This window comes from Mytilus trossulus, chromosome 4 (assembly GCF_036588685.1).
Source record: "Mytilus trossulus isolate FHL-02 chromosome 4, PNRI_Mtr1.1.1.hap1, whole genome shotgun sequence".
Classification (NCBI taxonomy): domain Eukaryota; kingdom Metazoa; phylum Mollusca; class Bivalvia; order Mytilida; family Mytilidae; genus Mytilus; species Mytilus trossulus.
Window position 1 is genome coordinate 56,257,945 of NC_086376.1, and position 17,850 is coordinate 56,275,794.

Consider the following 17,850-nt stretch of genomic DNA (forward strand, 5'->3'; position numbering starts at 1 on the left):
GGACTAAACAGATCAGTGATGAATCAATCAGCCGACATCCTTACTCATCTGATAAACTGTGATATCAAATGATAGGACTGAGATCTGTTTTAATATTCTATTTGATAATCATATAGAAAAGGTTTCTAAATGTATTTTCTGTTTTAATCACACTGAGGGTATATGGCCCAATACCCTGACAAGGTAACCAATAAAATTTGGTGTTTAGCTGGGAAATATCACTGCAGTGTGAAATTGTTATTCATACCTGCAGCTCGTATATGTTTATAATATTGTAGAATTTTTTTACATGCCAGTAATTTTATTGGCTGGGCTGTTAGAGACTGCTTAAAAAATCGATTAATGGACCCTTTTTTGAAATTGATGAAAACTGTCACTGTCAGTAAACAAACAGATCTATGATGAAATCAAACTGCAGACATATTTAATCATCTGAACAACAATGATACTTATTGATAGGACTGAGATCTGTTATCATTTTGCATGAACATGACAAAAAGATTGTCTATTTTAAGCAAAGTGTAACCTTGTTAAAACTATACTAAAATAATTGTTTGGATATACTTTCTTGACTTATAATCTGTAATACTAAAGTTATCAATGATATTCCATTATTATGAAGTAATACTTATAGCATACCAGCATAGGTATTAATTTTGGTGAAGCAGATGTTTATCATGTTGTAACACATAGAATGCCATTGGGTAAAGAGATCAATGATGAATATAATCAGCCGACATCCTTACTCATCTGATAAACTGTGATATTAAATGATAGGACTGAGATCTCTTTTACCTTTGGAATAAAGCCGGACATAAACTGCATTTGTCAACAAGATCAATTTCTAATATATTAAGCTCATTTGGCACATTTGACATATCATAAATATGTTAAATATCAGCTAACCTTTTGACTCATAAAATGATAATCTGGTTTTATTTTATTTTTTCGTGAATTCAACATTTCGAGGATTGAGGAAAAAATTGTAGTCTTGGATATTTGATTTCTTTGTTTTGCCAAAATCTGTTGACAAGCACATAGAAAATTTGTGTTATAAGTTGTGTTGATCTTTTTACTTTAGTATACAATATTTTTTTTCAGGTATTGTGTCTCCATATCAAAAGATTCCGATGGCAGTCCTATTTCAGGGTGAAACTGGATACGTTTGTGGAGTTCCCGCTGAAAGATTTAAACATGAACAAATATGTATTAAACAATCTAGTAAGTATTGGAATCACATTAAACTATTGGGATTTATTTTGTTAGACATTATAATTGTGTAGGGGAAAAAGTTTTCCAGTTTATGGCAGGTTTTTGTCACTGTTTAAGAATGTCTTGACTTATCTGGACTTGATATGAAGCTCACAAATGGTATATTGTAGATATTTTGTTATTGTTGAAGATAAATATAAGCCTTTACATTTCTTTTATTTTTATGCCCCACCTACAATGGTAGAGGGCATTATGTTTTCTGGTCTGTTCGTCTGTTTGTCCGTCTGTCCCGCTTCAGGTTAAAGTTTTTGGTCAAGGTAGTTTTTGATGAGGTTGAAGTCCAATCAACTTCAAGCTTAGTACACATGTTCCCTATGATATGATCTTTCTAATTTTAATGCCAAATTAGAGTTTTTATCCCAATGTCACGGTCCACTGAACATAGAAAATGAAAGTGCGAGTGGGGCATTCGTGTACTGAGGACACATTCTTGTTACTAATGTTTGTGTAACTGTCTGTATCTTGTATAAGTATGAATTAAGCAATACTATTTTATTTAATGCATTTTTCAATGTTGTTTTTTTCTTCATTTTAGCATGAGACAAGAGGAAGTGGTAAGGGAGCAGCCAATGAATATGATTTAGCAGCAGCAATTGTTCATCATGGTTCTGGGTATGTTAAAAGTAGAATGTTGATACCTTATTAGAGCTCAAAATTAATATAAAAATTCACTTTTCTTTCTGACAACCCACTGTTATATGTGTTGACCCCATATAAGGCCACAAAGAAGATGGAAAATTCAATTGTCTTCCTAAGACCAATCCATCTAGTGTAAGCACCTATTTTGTAGATACAAAAACACAAAATTCTGTTCTGAAAATCCACTTAAGTACAAATCATGATTAACATGTTTTCTGTAGGAAATTTGTAGGTTGACCGACATCAAATATATGTTCCAGCAATACCCCCTACTAAATTGGACAAATACCAAATTTACTGTACTAATGTCAAAAGATATTCGGATCGCATTTTCTATTACTCATATCTTGCTATAAATGCAGCATTTATTTGTTTCAAATATGATCAAGGGGAGGGAAGGGTTACAATTGGAAATTTATAGAATACACAATTGCAAAAACAAATGGATTCAAGTAGCATTCATTTGTCATTATTTATTTTATTTTAGGGCTGGATCTGGTCACTATACAGCATATGCACAGCATGATGGTAAATATTGAATTCTTAAAACTTAAAAAAAATAATTCTAAAAGAGGATAATAACATTATTCAAAAGAATTTCAGTTTTCCTATTCGTAGTATGGAAAATGATTATAAGTGTTTATTATAATGAATACCGTAATAAAATAACTTTTTTTCTTCAAAAAGAGTGCAAAAAACAACGATAAATGAAAAGATTTTTTTTAAAAAGAACCTAAGTGGCTTGGATAATGATATACAGTTGACAATCTTATCATATTCTCTGATAACAACACTAAAATGACACAAGTTCATATACAAGTAGAAAGATAAGATTTTTTTTAATATAAAAAGATGTGGTATGATTGCCAATGAGACAACTTTCCAATGGAGACAAACATGACACAGAAATTAACAATTATAGGTCACCATACAGCCTTCAACATTGAGCAAAGCCCATACCGCATGGTCAGCTTTAAAAGGCCAGGAAATGACAATGTAAAGCGAGAAATCTAACGGCCTTATTTATTTTTAAGAATGAACGATAAACATGAGACAACCACTGAATTACAGGCTCCTGACTTGGGACAGGCACATACATACATAATGTTTCAAAATCATAAAAGTACAAGATACTAATTTTCTTTAATAGTAAAATTTATCGCCTTTTATATTTTTTAGGTCAGTGGTTTAATTTCAATGACAGTACAGTAACAATGTGTGAAGAACAGACAGTAGCTCGATGTAAAGCTTACATCCTGTTTTATATACGACGAGAGTTTAAAATTCCTGATTACTTCAATGGAACCTCACACAGATGAAATTGGTGACCTTGTTGTAAAACGTGTATGATTAAGTAAAAAGTCCAAGGTGTTGGGTTGTGTTCTCCAGGAGAAATGTCATTGTCATTGATTGTAAGAGAGAGAAAAAGATAATGGAGTCAACACTAAAATTGCAGTGAATAAACATTACTTGAATGAATTTGTCATACACATGTCATGACAGAATTGATTAACCTTCATTGTAAACAAATTTATTGTAATGTGGATACAAATAATTTATGAATAAAAACAAAAAAAATACTAGTCGTGCAATCTTCTACCATATTTGTAATCAATGACTGATTAATTCTTTTCGTCTTTTCAATGGGCATTTTAAAAGATTCACCCTTTTTGGTTTCTTTGTTAGACTGACATTAAGGAAATGTAGAGTCTATGCCATAAATTAAATTTCAACTATCTGTAATTTGACGGGATGTCTTGTAATTATGGTTTATAATATTTAATTAATTTATTGCAAGCTTGCAAGTGCTTTTCACTGTCTTTAAGTAGAGGCATGTAGTATCAAATGAGTTTTTACATGATAAAAGCTTCAAGTATTCTCTGTTCAAATATTTAGTTTAATAAGTAACTTGTGTAAATATGATTGATTCAGAAGATCCTGCAAGTCATTATAATAGATGAATACCGGTGTACAATTAAACTTCTGCAATATTTTTATAATTTTCAAAATTTATCCTGCCACAAAGTGAAAGTTATGACGATATCTTTCAATAATTGAATGATAAAACCACCATTTTGATACTGTGAGATGTGCATAAAACATAAAGTGGTTTAAATATTTATGTGTTGTTAAAAGAAAAAAAACATCGAGGGCTAAGCATGTTCTGTTCAATATTATGTCAATACATGGATGATGGATATTTTATATTTTCCCCTGTCTGGAACTTTTATAGATTTTTTTGGTAAAAGACTTTTTTTATTGAGATTTTTTTTTAGACATTAACAAAACTAATATCAGTGATATATAGAGTTGGGAAGTAGAAACAGAAGTGTGCCAATCAAAAATTCCCTAGTGGTTTGTCAAATAAAACAGTTCGCTTTAGTTTTGTTTATCTAACTTCCAAGAAAAAAAGAAGAAAAAGTCTAAAATTTTGTTGTGATCGTGTGTCAAATCTAGATGTAAAAAATGATAGCTTATTGTTTTTGTTTTCTTCACAATCTACATGCAAGTTTGAAAATCATTTAAAATGAAAACAGAAAAAAAGAATCGTTATCAGATATGACATTTATTTTATAAAACATGGGGAAAAAAAAGATGTTTTGATTTTTTGTAAAAACATGTTTCTAGTCTTTATTTAGTTACACAAGAACATTTTCACTCAAATAAGTTGTGTTACTGTGTTAACATACATTTATTTGAAATACAAAATATTATGTAGATTGAATTTTTATGTCTTAATATCAACTTGTAAAAATGTTGTTAAAGCATGAATATTCTCTGCAAAATGTTTATAATGGTAGTACTTAAAATTTAAGGATTTTTTTTTTGACAACTGTTCATATGTGATTTTTGAGTGTGATAAAAGTTTGGAAGTATTTTTCTTGTAAATATGAATGTATTTGATAAATGTACATTTTTTCCATTGTTTGTTTCATTGGCTTTCAAAGCACGCATTAATCATCTCTTGAGTATGCTTTGAATTTCTAATGGAAAGGGTCTTTCAGCTCTGCAAATTTTAGTCGTCAGTTCTGTGTATTGTTTTGTATCATTAGACTCATTTGGAAAAAAAGGAAATACCTGTTTTGATGTAATTAAACCAGTTCAGTATTAAATGTATAGTAGAATTTATTTTACATCATCAGATATGCAATACAGCACAATGAACATTTTCTAAAATTAAAACTAACTAAGGCCACGGTTTTTTAATTTGTTGGTTTACGGATTTTCTGCATGAAAAAGTCGGGTCGGTCGGTCGGAAAAAAAAAGAAAAAAAAAGATTTTTCAAGACAGAAAACTGATATGCAAAATAAAAATATATTTCATCTTTCTAATAATATGTTTGTCATACTATTTTGTCATCGTTCTTGAATTTTTTAGTTTGATAAATATTATTGCTCAGCTGTAAACATTGCATGCCATTGTCTAATAATTTCCCGTTAAAAAAAAGGGGGGTACACGGACAAAGACGAAATTAAATTGTCATTTCACAAACAAGAAAAACAGATTCACGTCAGTAATTTGACTTAGCTTTTAATCAAAACTTGGTGAAAAATAATAAGCACGAAAACTGATGAAGAAAAAAAAAAGTAAAAACGTCGTACAAAATGTTTCAACACACGTGGAAAAAACGTAATAGACTCGTCCATTGGAAAAACGAGAATATCAGATTAAATAATCTGTTGTCATGCATTCCCGTTTTTTATCCAAATGGGCGATATTTTTTTAATATATATGAAACGAGAAAATATCAAATGATTTGTTAAAATTCAGTACTTTAACTTGATGTCTTGAACTTCCACCTGTCCACATTTGGACAAGTCTATTTCTATGAGAACATGCATCTTACGGACTGGTGACAAATAAGGGAAACGAACTTATTGTGTAATTGGTTTAAACACAGGTTTCGTTCCGCAAAATTATTTGCGCAAACTACATTTCAAAGTCATTAATAATTGATTAGTCTATTTTTAGAAACGTAAACTGGAAGTTTCATTTATTCACAACAGAAAGTGTCATCACTTTTGTTAGTGATTAATGCATTTCATTTCATAAAAAAAGGATATTTAATTATTTTTCAGGGATAATGCATTTGTTAGGGTCGGCGAGAATAAAAAAAAGCCTGAAAATTCGATTTTATTTTTATTCTCGAAATCGGCAAAATCGGGTCGGCGGATCCGTAAACCAACAAATTAAAAAATCCTGGCCTTAGATATGGAATTCTTTCATGATGGACATTTATTTTTAAATGTTGAAAAGTAAAGATTTATTTCATAACCTGAACATTTCAAAAAATTAGCAGTAGCAGTCTTAATATTTTTTTATTTTCTTTAATAACTGAAGTTGTTGAAAAATTTGCAGAAGTGGTGTTCATTTTTCATTGGTTGCTAGTTCATGCATGCAAGTAGTTGATGAGAGAATGCCATAACCACAATGTGCTGGTCACTGTATGACTGTAGCTGTAATCATTGTTCTGTTGTAGAGAATAATGTACAAATGAAGAGGTTATGTGGCCATGTTTTTGTCAATAAAATCACTAACTGCCAGTCTTTACCTTTATCTTTTCTTTTTTAGCTATAGTCCATTAGTTGTTTTACCAGTTACAAATCTGGAACCAAATCCAAGATGTGAATAAATGACAGGATTTAAAAATCTTGATTCAGACCATACCTGATTATTTTCTTCCTACATAGCCCCCAATGTATTTAAAAAAAAGTTATGATTGACATGAACACAAGAAATAATAGGGTTTCCTTCAGCAATGAGAAATCAACCACAAGACATTTAGAGCAAACTAGTTTTCCACAAGCAACCAGTGTCTTAATCCTCCATCTATAATAATTGTGAATAAATAAAACATTGAAATATGACATGGCACTACAGAAAGGTTCTATGATTTGGGACATTCACATGGATATGTGGATGAGTCAAACCAGTTTCTTACCAGCAACAGTTACAAGACAATTGAAAGTCAACGATCTGTGGGCGGCAATTACTGTTAGCCATATGTACAAAGCTATATAATTTTGAGTGTAAGAATACCTGGATCTTGTATACATATGGTTTGTGTAATAGAGTCACATCTATTGTTCTTGACCTAATAATCGCTTCAAAAACAACAAAAAAAACTTTTTTCGTCAATATTTTGTCTTATCATTGCCAGGTTACATGCATGAATCCTAGTTGTTCAGATTTGATGCCTAAGGCTGTATCTTGGATTTTATAATAGGTCAAATTGGTCCATTATATACTAGTCAACAAAAGAAACGATACACGACTTTGAAATAAAATTTATCAAAAAGTATTAAATATAAAAAAAAATGAGATACACTATTTTAAAAAGCTTTCATTTGCAATGTATTCACATGTAATAATGAAAATCAAAACTTGTCGGAAAGCATCTAAATTCAGTGTAAACGATCGTAGGGTGCAAATTAGTTTTGCAGAAAGTTGAATAAAAAATCGACACATAATTTTCTAAGTTCTAAATAAGATTTCAAATTTGTTTAAAAATATTTAATATGCTAATCAAGTAATGTTCATGTTGTAAGTAATGGGTTGAAATATTGTTTTTTTCAAATTTTTGGGAAAAAAAGTGTTTTTGAAATCTCAAAAAATGCAAAAATATTTTTTTTTAATTTCGTCTCAAATCAATGCTTTAGATATGAAAACAACACACAGTTAAATTTGGAACCTTTCGGATAAGTTTTAAGATTGTTACCGCTTTTTGAATACCACTTTACACATACTGTCTATGGTAAATCAGTTGATAATGTATACATTTTAACGATTTCTCGTTGGGACAAACTTTGCTTAACAAATAAACGAAGAAACTGTTTGATTTTTAAAAACAACTTGATGGCTAACACTGTCTTTACCTTTAAATAAGAGGTTGACATCATTATTTGGAACTTCTTTTTTAGCTCACCTGGCCCAAAGGGCCAAGTGAGCTTTTCTCATCACTTTGGGTCCGGCGTCTGTCGTCGTCCGTCGTCGTCGTCCGTCGTCGTCCGTCGTCGTCCTGCGTTAACTTTTACAAAAATCTTCTCCTCTGAAACTACTGGGCCAAATTAAACCAAACTTGGCCACAATCATCATTAATGTATCTAGTTTAAAATTTGTGTTTTTTTACCCGGCCAACCAACCAAGATGGCCGCCATGGCTATGAATAGAACATAGGGGTAAAATGCAGTTTTTGGCTTATAACTCAAAAACCAAAGCATTTAGAGCAAATCTGACATAGGGTAAAATTGTTTATCAGGTGAAGATCTATCTGCCATGAAATTTTCAGATGAATCAGACAACCCGTTGTTGGGTTGCTGCCCCTGAATTGGTAATTTTAAGGAAATTTTACTGTTTTTGGTCATTATCTTGAATATTATTATAGATGGAGATAAACTGTAAACAGCAAGAATGTTCAGCAAAGTAAGATTTACAAATAAGTCAACATGACCAAATTGGTCAGTTGACCCCTTTAGGAGTTATTGCCCTTTATAGTCAATTTTTAACCTTTTTTCGTAAATTTCCATATCTTTTACAAAAATCTTCTCCTCTGAAACTACTGGGCCAAATTAAACCAAAATTAGCAACAATCAACATTGATGTATCTAGTTTAACACTTGTGTTTTTTTACCCTGCCAACCAACCAAGATGGCCGCCATGGCTAAAAATAGAACATAGGGGTAAAATGCAGTTTTTGGCTTATAACTCAAAAACCAAAGCTTTTAGAGCAAATCTGACAAGGGGCAAAATTGTTTATCTGGTCAAAATCTATCTGCCCTGAAATTTTAAGATGAATGGGTCAACTGGTTGTAAGGTTGCTGCCCCTAAATTGGTAATTTTAAGGAAATTTTGCTGTTTTGGGTTATTATCTTGAATATTATTATAGATAGAGATAAACTATAAACAGCAATAATATACAGCAATTTAAGACTAAAAAATAGGTCAAAATGACCAAAATGGTCAGTTGACCCCCTATGAAGTTATCGTCCTTTATAATCAATTTTTAACAATTTTCATAAAATTTGTGAATTTTTACTAACATTTTCCACTGAAACTACACGGACAAGTTCATTATAGATAGAGATGATTGTAAGCAGCAAGAATGTTTAGTAAAGTAAGATGTACAAACACATCAAAATCACCTAAACACAATTTTGTCATGAACTGTCTGCTTCCTTTGTTTAATTCACATATACCAAGGTGAGCGACACAGGCTCTTTAGAGCCTCTAGTTTTAAATTGTCGTTTTATGTAAATTTTGTAAAAAAACAAAAATCCAGAAAAAAACGTCACGAAAGGAAAAAAAAAATTTTTCTTAACGAATTTATATTTCCATAATGATTAAGTATTACTACCTTCAATATTGGTCCATTGAATGGAAAACTTTATCTTTAATTTGAAAAAAAGTCTTGTATCGTTTCTTTTGTTGACCAGTATATGTGGTATATGGAATGATTGTAAGGTGAACATGTCCTGTTGGCAGAGTATATCTAACTCTTGCCCTCAATTTCATGGTTAATTTATCAAGTGATTTTGTCGAGCCATCAAATTTTGTTGAAAAAACTGGAACCAATCTGGAACCAAATGCAAGATGTTAAAAGGTTTTGAAATTTTAATAACTTTCTTACACTATCCTGGATTTGTACCAAACTTGGACAGAAGCTTGTTTATGATCAAATAGTTAGTATCTAGAAGGAAATTTAGTTAAAATTTTGTTCTTGTTTTCCGTATTTTACTTATAAATGGACTTAGCTTTTAGTTCAGTCAACAATACATACATTCTACAATTAAAGTTTTTAAAACATTTATTTGATTCATAAACTATCCAGGATTTTAACCAAACTTGGACAGAAGCGTTTTACAATCAAAAGATAGTATAGGAAGGAATACTTTTATAAATTTTCATCCTCATTTTTGTTGAGCCTGCGATTAACAGCAAAAGTAGGCGAGAGAGACACTGGGTTCCGCGGAACCCTTATGATTTTTATACGACCGCAAAATTTGAAATTTTTTTCGTCGTATATTGCTATCACGTTGGCGTCGTCGTCTGCGTCATCCGAATACTTTTAGTTTTCGCACTCTAACTTTAGTAAAAGTGAATAGAAATCTATGAAATTTTAACACAAGGTTTATGACCACAAAAGGAAGGTTGGGATTGATTTGGGGAATTTTGATCCTAACACTTTAGGAATTAGGGGCCAAAAAGGGCCCAAATAAGCATTTTCTTGGTTTTCGCACAGTAACTTTAGATTAAGCAAATAGAAATCTATGAAATTTTGACACAAGGTTTATGACCACAAAAGGAAGGTTGGGATTGATTTTGGGAGTTTTGGTTCTAACAGTTTAGGAATTAGGGGCCAAAAAAGGGCCAAAATAAGCATTATTCTTGGTTTTAGCACAATAACTTTAGTTTAAGTAAATAGAAATCTATGAAATTTAAACAAAAGGTTTATGACCACAAAAGGAAGCTTGTTATTGATTTGGGGAGTTGAGATCCCAACAGTTTAGGAATTTGGGGCCAAAAAGGGGCCCAAATAAACATTTTTCTTGGTCTTCACATTATAACTTTAGTATAAGTGAATAGAAATCTATGAAATTTAAACACAAGGTTTATGACCATAAAAGGAAGGTTGGTATTGATTTTGGGAGTTTTGGTCCCAACAGTTTAGGAATTTGGGGCCCAAAGGGTCCAAAATTAAACTTTGTTTGATTTCATCAAAAATTGAATAATTGGGGTTCTTTGATATGCCGAATCTAACTGTGTATGTTGATTCTTAATTTTTGGTCCCGTTTTCAAATTGGTTTACATTAAGGTCCAAAGGGTCCAAACTTAAACTTTGTTTGATTTTGACAAAAATTGAATCCTAGGAGTTCGTTGATATGCTGAATCTAAAAATGTACTTAGATTTTTAATTATTAGCCCAGTTTTCAAGTTGGTCCAAATTGGGGTTCAAAATTAAACTTTGTTTGATTTCATAAAAAATTGAATAAATGGGGTTCTTTGATATTCCAAATCTAACTGTGTATGTAGATTCTTAATTTTTGGTCCAGTTTCCAAATTGGTCTACATTAAGGTCCAAAGGGTCCAAAATTAAACTAAGTTTGATTTTAACAAAAATTAAATTCTTTGGCTTCTTTGATATGCTTTATCTAAACATGTACTTTGATTTTTGATTATTTCAAAACTATCATATTAAGTATTGTGCAATAGCAAGAAATTTTCAATTGCACAGTATTGCACATTAGCAAGAAATATCTAATTGCACAATATTGTGAAATAGCAATTATTTTTTTCAATTGGAGTTATCTTTCTTTGTATAGAATAGTAGTTGAATCAACTTTGATCATAGTTTTATACAATATACAATGTATTTTAATTTTTACTACCAACTGATAAATTAAAACAATCTTTACCATTCAGTGATAACAAGCACCTTTTATTACATTTTAATATTGTATGATGTATTTAAATCAGCAGTTATTGTTGCAAACTTCATTAGAAATTTGAATTGAAATCAGTACATTATAACTTTAGTATAAGTGAATATAAATCTATGAAATTTAAACACAAGGTTTATGACCATTAAAGGAAGGTTGGTATTGATTTTGGGAGTTTTGATCCCAACAGTTTAGGAATTTGGGGCCCAAAGGGTCCAAAATTAAACTTTGTTTGATTTCATCAAAAATTGAATTAATGGGGTTCTTTGATATTCCAAATCTAACTGTGTATGTAGATTCTTAATTTTTGGTCCAGTTTTCAAATTGGTCTACATTAAGGTCCAAAGGGTCCAAATCATAATGTGACATAAACCTATGTTGTGTCAACTATTTAATCACAATCCACATTTAAAGCTGCATCAAACTTAAAAGTTGTGTCCATACTTGTCCCATCTGTTCAGGGTTTAATCTGTGGTCGTATAATGCTGTGCCCTGTGAAGCAACTGTTTTTTTATGGTTAAGTCAATTTTTCATATACTATAGGCATTGGTCCTCAGTATTTGGTGTATAATTGTAAGATATGCATAACAGTACTATAGACATGCTTGTTTATATAAAAAATAAATAAAACAAGAATGTCCATAGTACACAGAATCCCCATTTGCCATTATCGTTTTTGTTGAGCCTGCAACTTCTGTTGCTGAAAGCATAACATGAATAGTGATCAGGCGGCAAAAAAAAAAAGCTTGATATCTCAGAAGAAAACATGGATCTTTCATACTTCTTATATATATAGATGCCTTATATAGTGAAGTTTCTGTCTGTCATATGTCCATTGTCCTTAACCTCCTTTTTAGCTCAACTGGCTCAACTGGCTGGAAGGGCCAAGTGAGCTTTTCTCATCACTTGACATCTGTGGTCATTAACTTGATACATTTTGAAATTCTTCTAGATAAACCACTGAATTGAATGAAACCAAACATGGCATGAATGTACCTTATGAAGCCAATCCATCATCTAAGATGGCCACCAGCGGGAGACTTAGTTTAACATAGTACCCTTTGGGAAAAACATACAAATGTCTTCTTTTAGAGAGCTTCTGAATGGAATGAAACTAAACATAGCATGAATGTTCCTTATGAGGTGCTAATGAAGTGTTTTATTGGATTTATTATTAATTTACGGGCCAATATTATACCAAATTTGGCCTTAATCATTATTTTAGTATCTGTTATGATATTTATCTTTTTTTACATGATTTCTAAAAACCCAAGTAGACACAGGTTCTTGAGAGCCTCTTGTTATGGTTAAGTGACTACTCATAAAAGTGCAAGATTTTGAGTACCTAATTAATCTCTTATGAGTATTAGGATGACTATATTTGGTTTATCCGTACTTTGCTAGGTCTTCAAAAAGGCGCAAGCCAGGGCTGACCATGCAAGGGCTGTATAGCCAGTCAAGGTCGTTAAAAACTTCCATTTGTTGCTAGGTCTTCATGCCAGTCAGACAGTTGACTTGGACTCAACCTCATTTCATGGATCAGTGAACAGGGTGAAGTTTTTCTTGGTTCAGTCAATATCTAGGATACTATTAGCAATATGTCTGGAATGATTGTAAGGTATACATGTCCAACTGGAAGGTTTAATCTTACCATGACCTCAATTTCATGTTTCAGTGGTTATAGTTAAGTTTTGGTCTATTTTTCTAAAACTATGCAATAGGTCTACTATATTTGGTGTATGGAATGACTGAAAGGTGTACATGTCCATCTAGCAAGTGACATCTGACCATGAACTTATTTTCAGGGTTCAGTGGTTATAGTTACGTTTTAGTGTTTTGGTCTGTTATAATACTGTGTGCAAATAGGTCAACTATATTTGGTGTACGAAAATACGTTACAATGTACTGGTCAGTCTTGTATTTTTTAGACCTTGACCTCATTTTTATGGTCATTGCTCAATGTTAATTTTTTTTTGGGGTCTTTTTTTCTTATACTTTAAGCAATAGGTCAACTATATTTGGTGTATGGAATGATTATAAGATTCATATGTCTGTTTGGCAATTAGCATGACCATGACCTATCTTTCACGGTTCATTGCTCAATATTAAGCTTTCCTGGTTTTATTTTGTTTCTTAGATAATATATGCTAAAGGTCACCTATATTGAAAATATGTATTGATTGTAAGGTGTACATGTCTGTCTGGCAGCGATCATCTGACCTTGGCCTCATTTTCATGGTTCATTGATCAATGTTAAGTTTTCCTGGTTAAGTTTGTTTCTTCGCTATGCAATAGGTCAGCTATTATTACTTAACTTTAATTGGTATATTGAATGATTGTAAGGTGTACATGTATTTCCGTTTAATTTATCTGACCTTTACCTCATTTTCTTGATTCATATTAAATTGATGTAATAGTTGTAGTAAAGCTTTATATTTAGGACTATCAACATAATACCAATGGTTAGTAAGTAGGAGAGACATTTCAGCATGTGCACCCTAGTCTTTGTTCACTTCAGTGGACCATGAAATTGGGGTGAAAACTCTTTAAAATTGACATTAAAATTAGAAAGGTCTTTTCATAGAGAATATTACTAAGTTTCAAGTTGATTGGGCTTCAACTTCACCAAAAACTATCTGACCAAAAACTTTTAACTTGGAGCAGGACTGAAAAACATAATGCCTTTAGGAAAGGATCAAAAGAAATAATATTTCACTGACAAATTAAAATAAATTATTTTGAAATTTAACACTAGATACTGTCTTAAAGCTTCTATTACAATTTTCATTGACTTTCATGAAGGTTTGACAAAGTTGCTCATCATGGTAACGATCTGTTTGATATATTTGTGACGACCCTGACAACAAAATGTATCATGGCTATGTCTCACTTTCATAGGCTTTCAGATGAGAATGTGCCAACAATACTGCCATTATTGCCATATGATCGAAATTAAGTGATGCTTGCAAAAAGTTCAAATCATTAATCCGTCAGGTATCAAATCATTTTGGTTGAAGATTTTTGAAAATTGAACAAACAGAACTTTGGCTTTACAATTATTTAGTAGAAGACCTTCCGTATGTACTTGCAAAATTAGCAACGTGGGTTCAGATTTGTTTTTATAAATGATCTAAATGGTAACCAACTGAGGCAATAGCTCATTGCCCCATCGGTGAGGTATAAAAACAAAGATTACTGCAGAACCAATTCCTCCATCTACATATCAAAATTAAACAAACAAATAACAAGAATTTTTTATTTCAGAAAAGTCTTTGTAATAAAGCAACAGAAACTACATTTCACATTTATAAAACAATTGAAAGAATTACATTTTGTTTAGATTTCAAACAGACTTTTTCAAAGTTAAGGCAAACAAATGTTGAAATATATTTTTTAAAATTCATTTGCATAATGTTATGAGTTATTCATACTGGAAACAAATGCATCTATTGTATTGGTAAATTCATTTTCAAGAGTGAAGTTGAAGAGAACCCATTCATTTTCATTACATCTAAAATGAGAAGGTTGTAGGTAAATAACTACATATGGATCATAAGGCAGTGTTAATAAAAAAAGAAAGACTACAAATGGATATTTCTTACAAAATAAGATACCAGAAAAATTAAAGTTTTTCCAAGAAGAGAACATTTGTTAAGAAAGAGCTCATAATGTAAATCTGGAAAATCAGAGAAGGAATATATCTTCATTTCAAAATTTCAATCAAAGAAAATCTAATAATAGAAATCACGGAAATCGTGTATCTACATATAAACGAAGCAACAATTAAAAAAATTACTGGGTAATACAAGATTATCAGAAAGTTGAAACTTTAAAATTACCGCTTGAAAATATAACATGTTTATATAATTTACTTTACACATATTTTTTTTTCTCTTTACACAGGCTAAATGAAAAGAATGATAATTGTTTATTTTCCAGCCAGAATAGATAATTTGACTCAGGAGACATAGAAAAAGGCTTTAAAGAAAAAAGCATCTTTAAAGGCTTCAAAAAAATTCAGAAACACAAAAAAAACTTTTTGTTAACTAATGGAATATCAATATAAAGGGTTTTGTTAAACTATTTGTTCATACATGATTACACATGTTTTTACAAGCATATTTACAAAATAAAACTTTTTGATAAACACCTGAAAACATTTATATTGTATGGTCTTCCTGACCAAAATAATATATACTTGTAATAATGAACATGTAAAATAAACATCATTTCTTCAATATTATAAAAAGTCTATTATACAGTAAATCAATGAACTTTTAAATCTATAACACATTTCTTATTTTTTTCAATAACATCCAGATATTTAAAGGAACATTTTGTAAAGAACATGAAAAAAATTCATATAAAATATTCCATTTTATACCCAAGGGTGTGTCAATCTAACCTAAATAAAAGATATAAGCATATATTAACATGCTTTATTTATCTGAAAAGTTTGATATTTGCTGTACGTGTCAATATCACTTTAAATAACTTTTTATATTATGTAAAGTTTAAGCAACCTTTGTAATATCAAATCTAACAGCGTAATGAATATATGTCATCAACAACATTTATTAATATAAAATGAAATACATCTGACATATCATATAAAAACATTTATATGTTGCATTTAAGGATGTTAAATATTGTCATGGTATTATTTTTTTTTTCATCAGAAAAGGTACCAAACCTGTTTCTTTAATGTAAAAGAATGCTGCAAGTTTTAAGGGTCAAATAGACAATAAAATCAGACACATACCATATATGCAAATTATACAGAAAGTAAAATCACTGTAGTCATTTTATTTTTTGTTTTTGCCATACTAGGGCTTATCATATTATTTTACTTCACAATTGTTATGCATCGACCACATTTTTAGTTTGTTTTTTGCCACATAACTAAGTTATTTTAAAAAGACATCAATACTACTGACAGAAGATGGTGTGTTACCTTAGCAAGAATATGTCCTACGTTTGCTCAAAATTTACCAGTTGAAAAGCAACTACTTTTGCGCAGATTTATTAAAAAAAAAATTGAAATTTTTCTAGATATACTTTCCCTTATATAGATTCCAAGTTTACAAATGGAGACAATTCCTTGAAATGCAAAAAGATAATGTGCAAATGTAGATTTAGGGCTGACTGAGAATGCAAAATATAACTTACGGGTACAAATGAACATAACCATGACATTGATGAATGCAAATTAGAAACCCGGCAAATTGGAAAGAAAATGATAAGTAAGAATGCTTCAGACTTTTCCACCTGTCTGTCAAAAATTATTCGTTAAGAACTTCAGTGAAATGGCGAAATTCGTCTTCTGCTCCAAGACTGATAAAGTGTTCTAACAATCATATTCATGTATACTGTGTTTTATTCATGACTGTCTCCTATAAATGTTCCATTCTAGGATATTAACAGTATTTTAGTCATTAATCTTCTTTCTTTATAAATGTAGTGCTTTTTTATAATTATAGAACCGTATAAAGACTTCTCCAATATAATTATATTTATCAAATTGAAATAAGATGAGATATGCATGCCAATTTGTGTTCAAAGCAATTGATAAAAAACAAATTTGATAGACAACAACCAATGAGACAACTCATTTTTCTATTAAAAAGAAACAACCTGTAAAATTCAGGTTATTCTCAGGATTAAAAACTTGGATAAATTCTTGCAAACATAATACTATTTCTTAGCAAAAAAATTGTGATATTCTAATTTGAGAAAATGTAGGTCATCCCATAAAGGAAATGTTGGAAACTTGTGTGGTCTATGTAGGATATAAAGAATATTAGAGCTTTATAAAAACATTGGTAAAAAATATTCTGATTTCCATGTTTAAGTGTCTAATACTAAGATTTTTAAAAATGCAAACAATAAGTACAAACACTTCAAATATTCCTATCAAAGAAAAGGCAATTGGTAATCCTGATTTATTAACTATATATTATTTTAAATATCTGAATGCATATTGTTCCATATATTCATCTTTTTCACTGTTTTAATTTTTGTCATCAATTCTATAACAAAATATTTGGAGACACACCACTGATCACTTAAGCTCTGCGTGAAAACAACAGAAGTTTTTTTTTAGACTCTTAACATATTATTAATACATTAGATTATAACATATAAAAATACATATTTTACTAATTTTTTTTATGAAAGCATGTACCAGGGTTGGGTAGACTTGATTGTACAATTTAGAACAACTGGTGCATTTAGACAGGGATCAACAAACAAACACAATAATGATGTCTTCACTCTATTACCATACAAGTACAGTCAATTCAGATTACCATACAAGTACAGTCAATTCAGATTACCATACAAGTACAGTCAATTCAGATTACCATACAAGTACAGTCAATTCAGATCACCATACAAGTACAGTCAATTCAGATTACCATACAAGTACAGTCAATTCAGATTACCATACAAGTACAGTCAATTCAGATTACCATACAAGTACAGTCAATTCAGATTACCATAC

The 17,850-nt window shown here is 30.6% G+C and overlaps 1 protein-coding gene across 1 annotated transcript in view; it reads left to right on the top strand.

Moving 5' to 3' along the window:
• Nucleotides 1-4,058, top strand: part of LOC134715579 (ubiquitin carboxyl-terminal hydrolase 3-like) — a 28,086-nt gene extending 24,028 nt beyond the window's left edge. The window contains exons 13-16 of the mRNA XM_063577847.1: nt 1,102-1,221; nt 1,808-1,884; nt 2,399-2,439; nt 3,091-4,058. Of these exons, the coding sequence (XP_063433917.1) occupies nt 1,102-1,221; nt 1,808-1,884; nt 2,399-2,439; nt 3,091-3,230 (378 nt within the window). The 3' untranslated portion in view covers nt 3,231-4,058. The remainder of the gene's footprint in view (nt 1-1,101; nt 1,222-1,807; nt 1,885-2,398; nt 2,440-3,090) is intronic.
• Nucleotides 4,059-17,850: the final 13,792 nt, after the last annotated feature.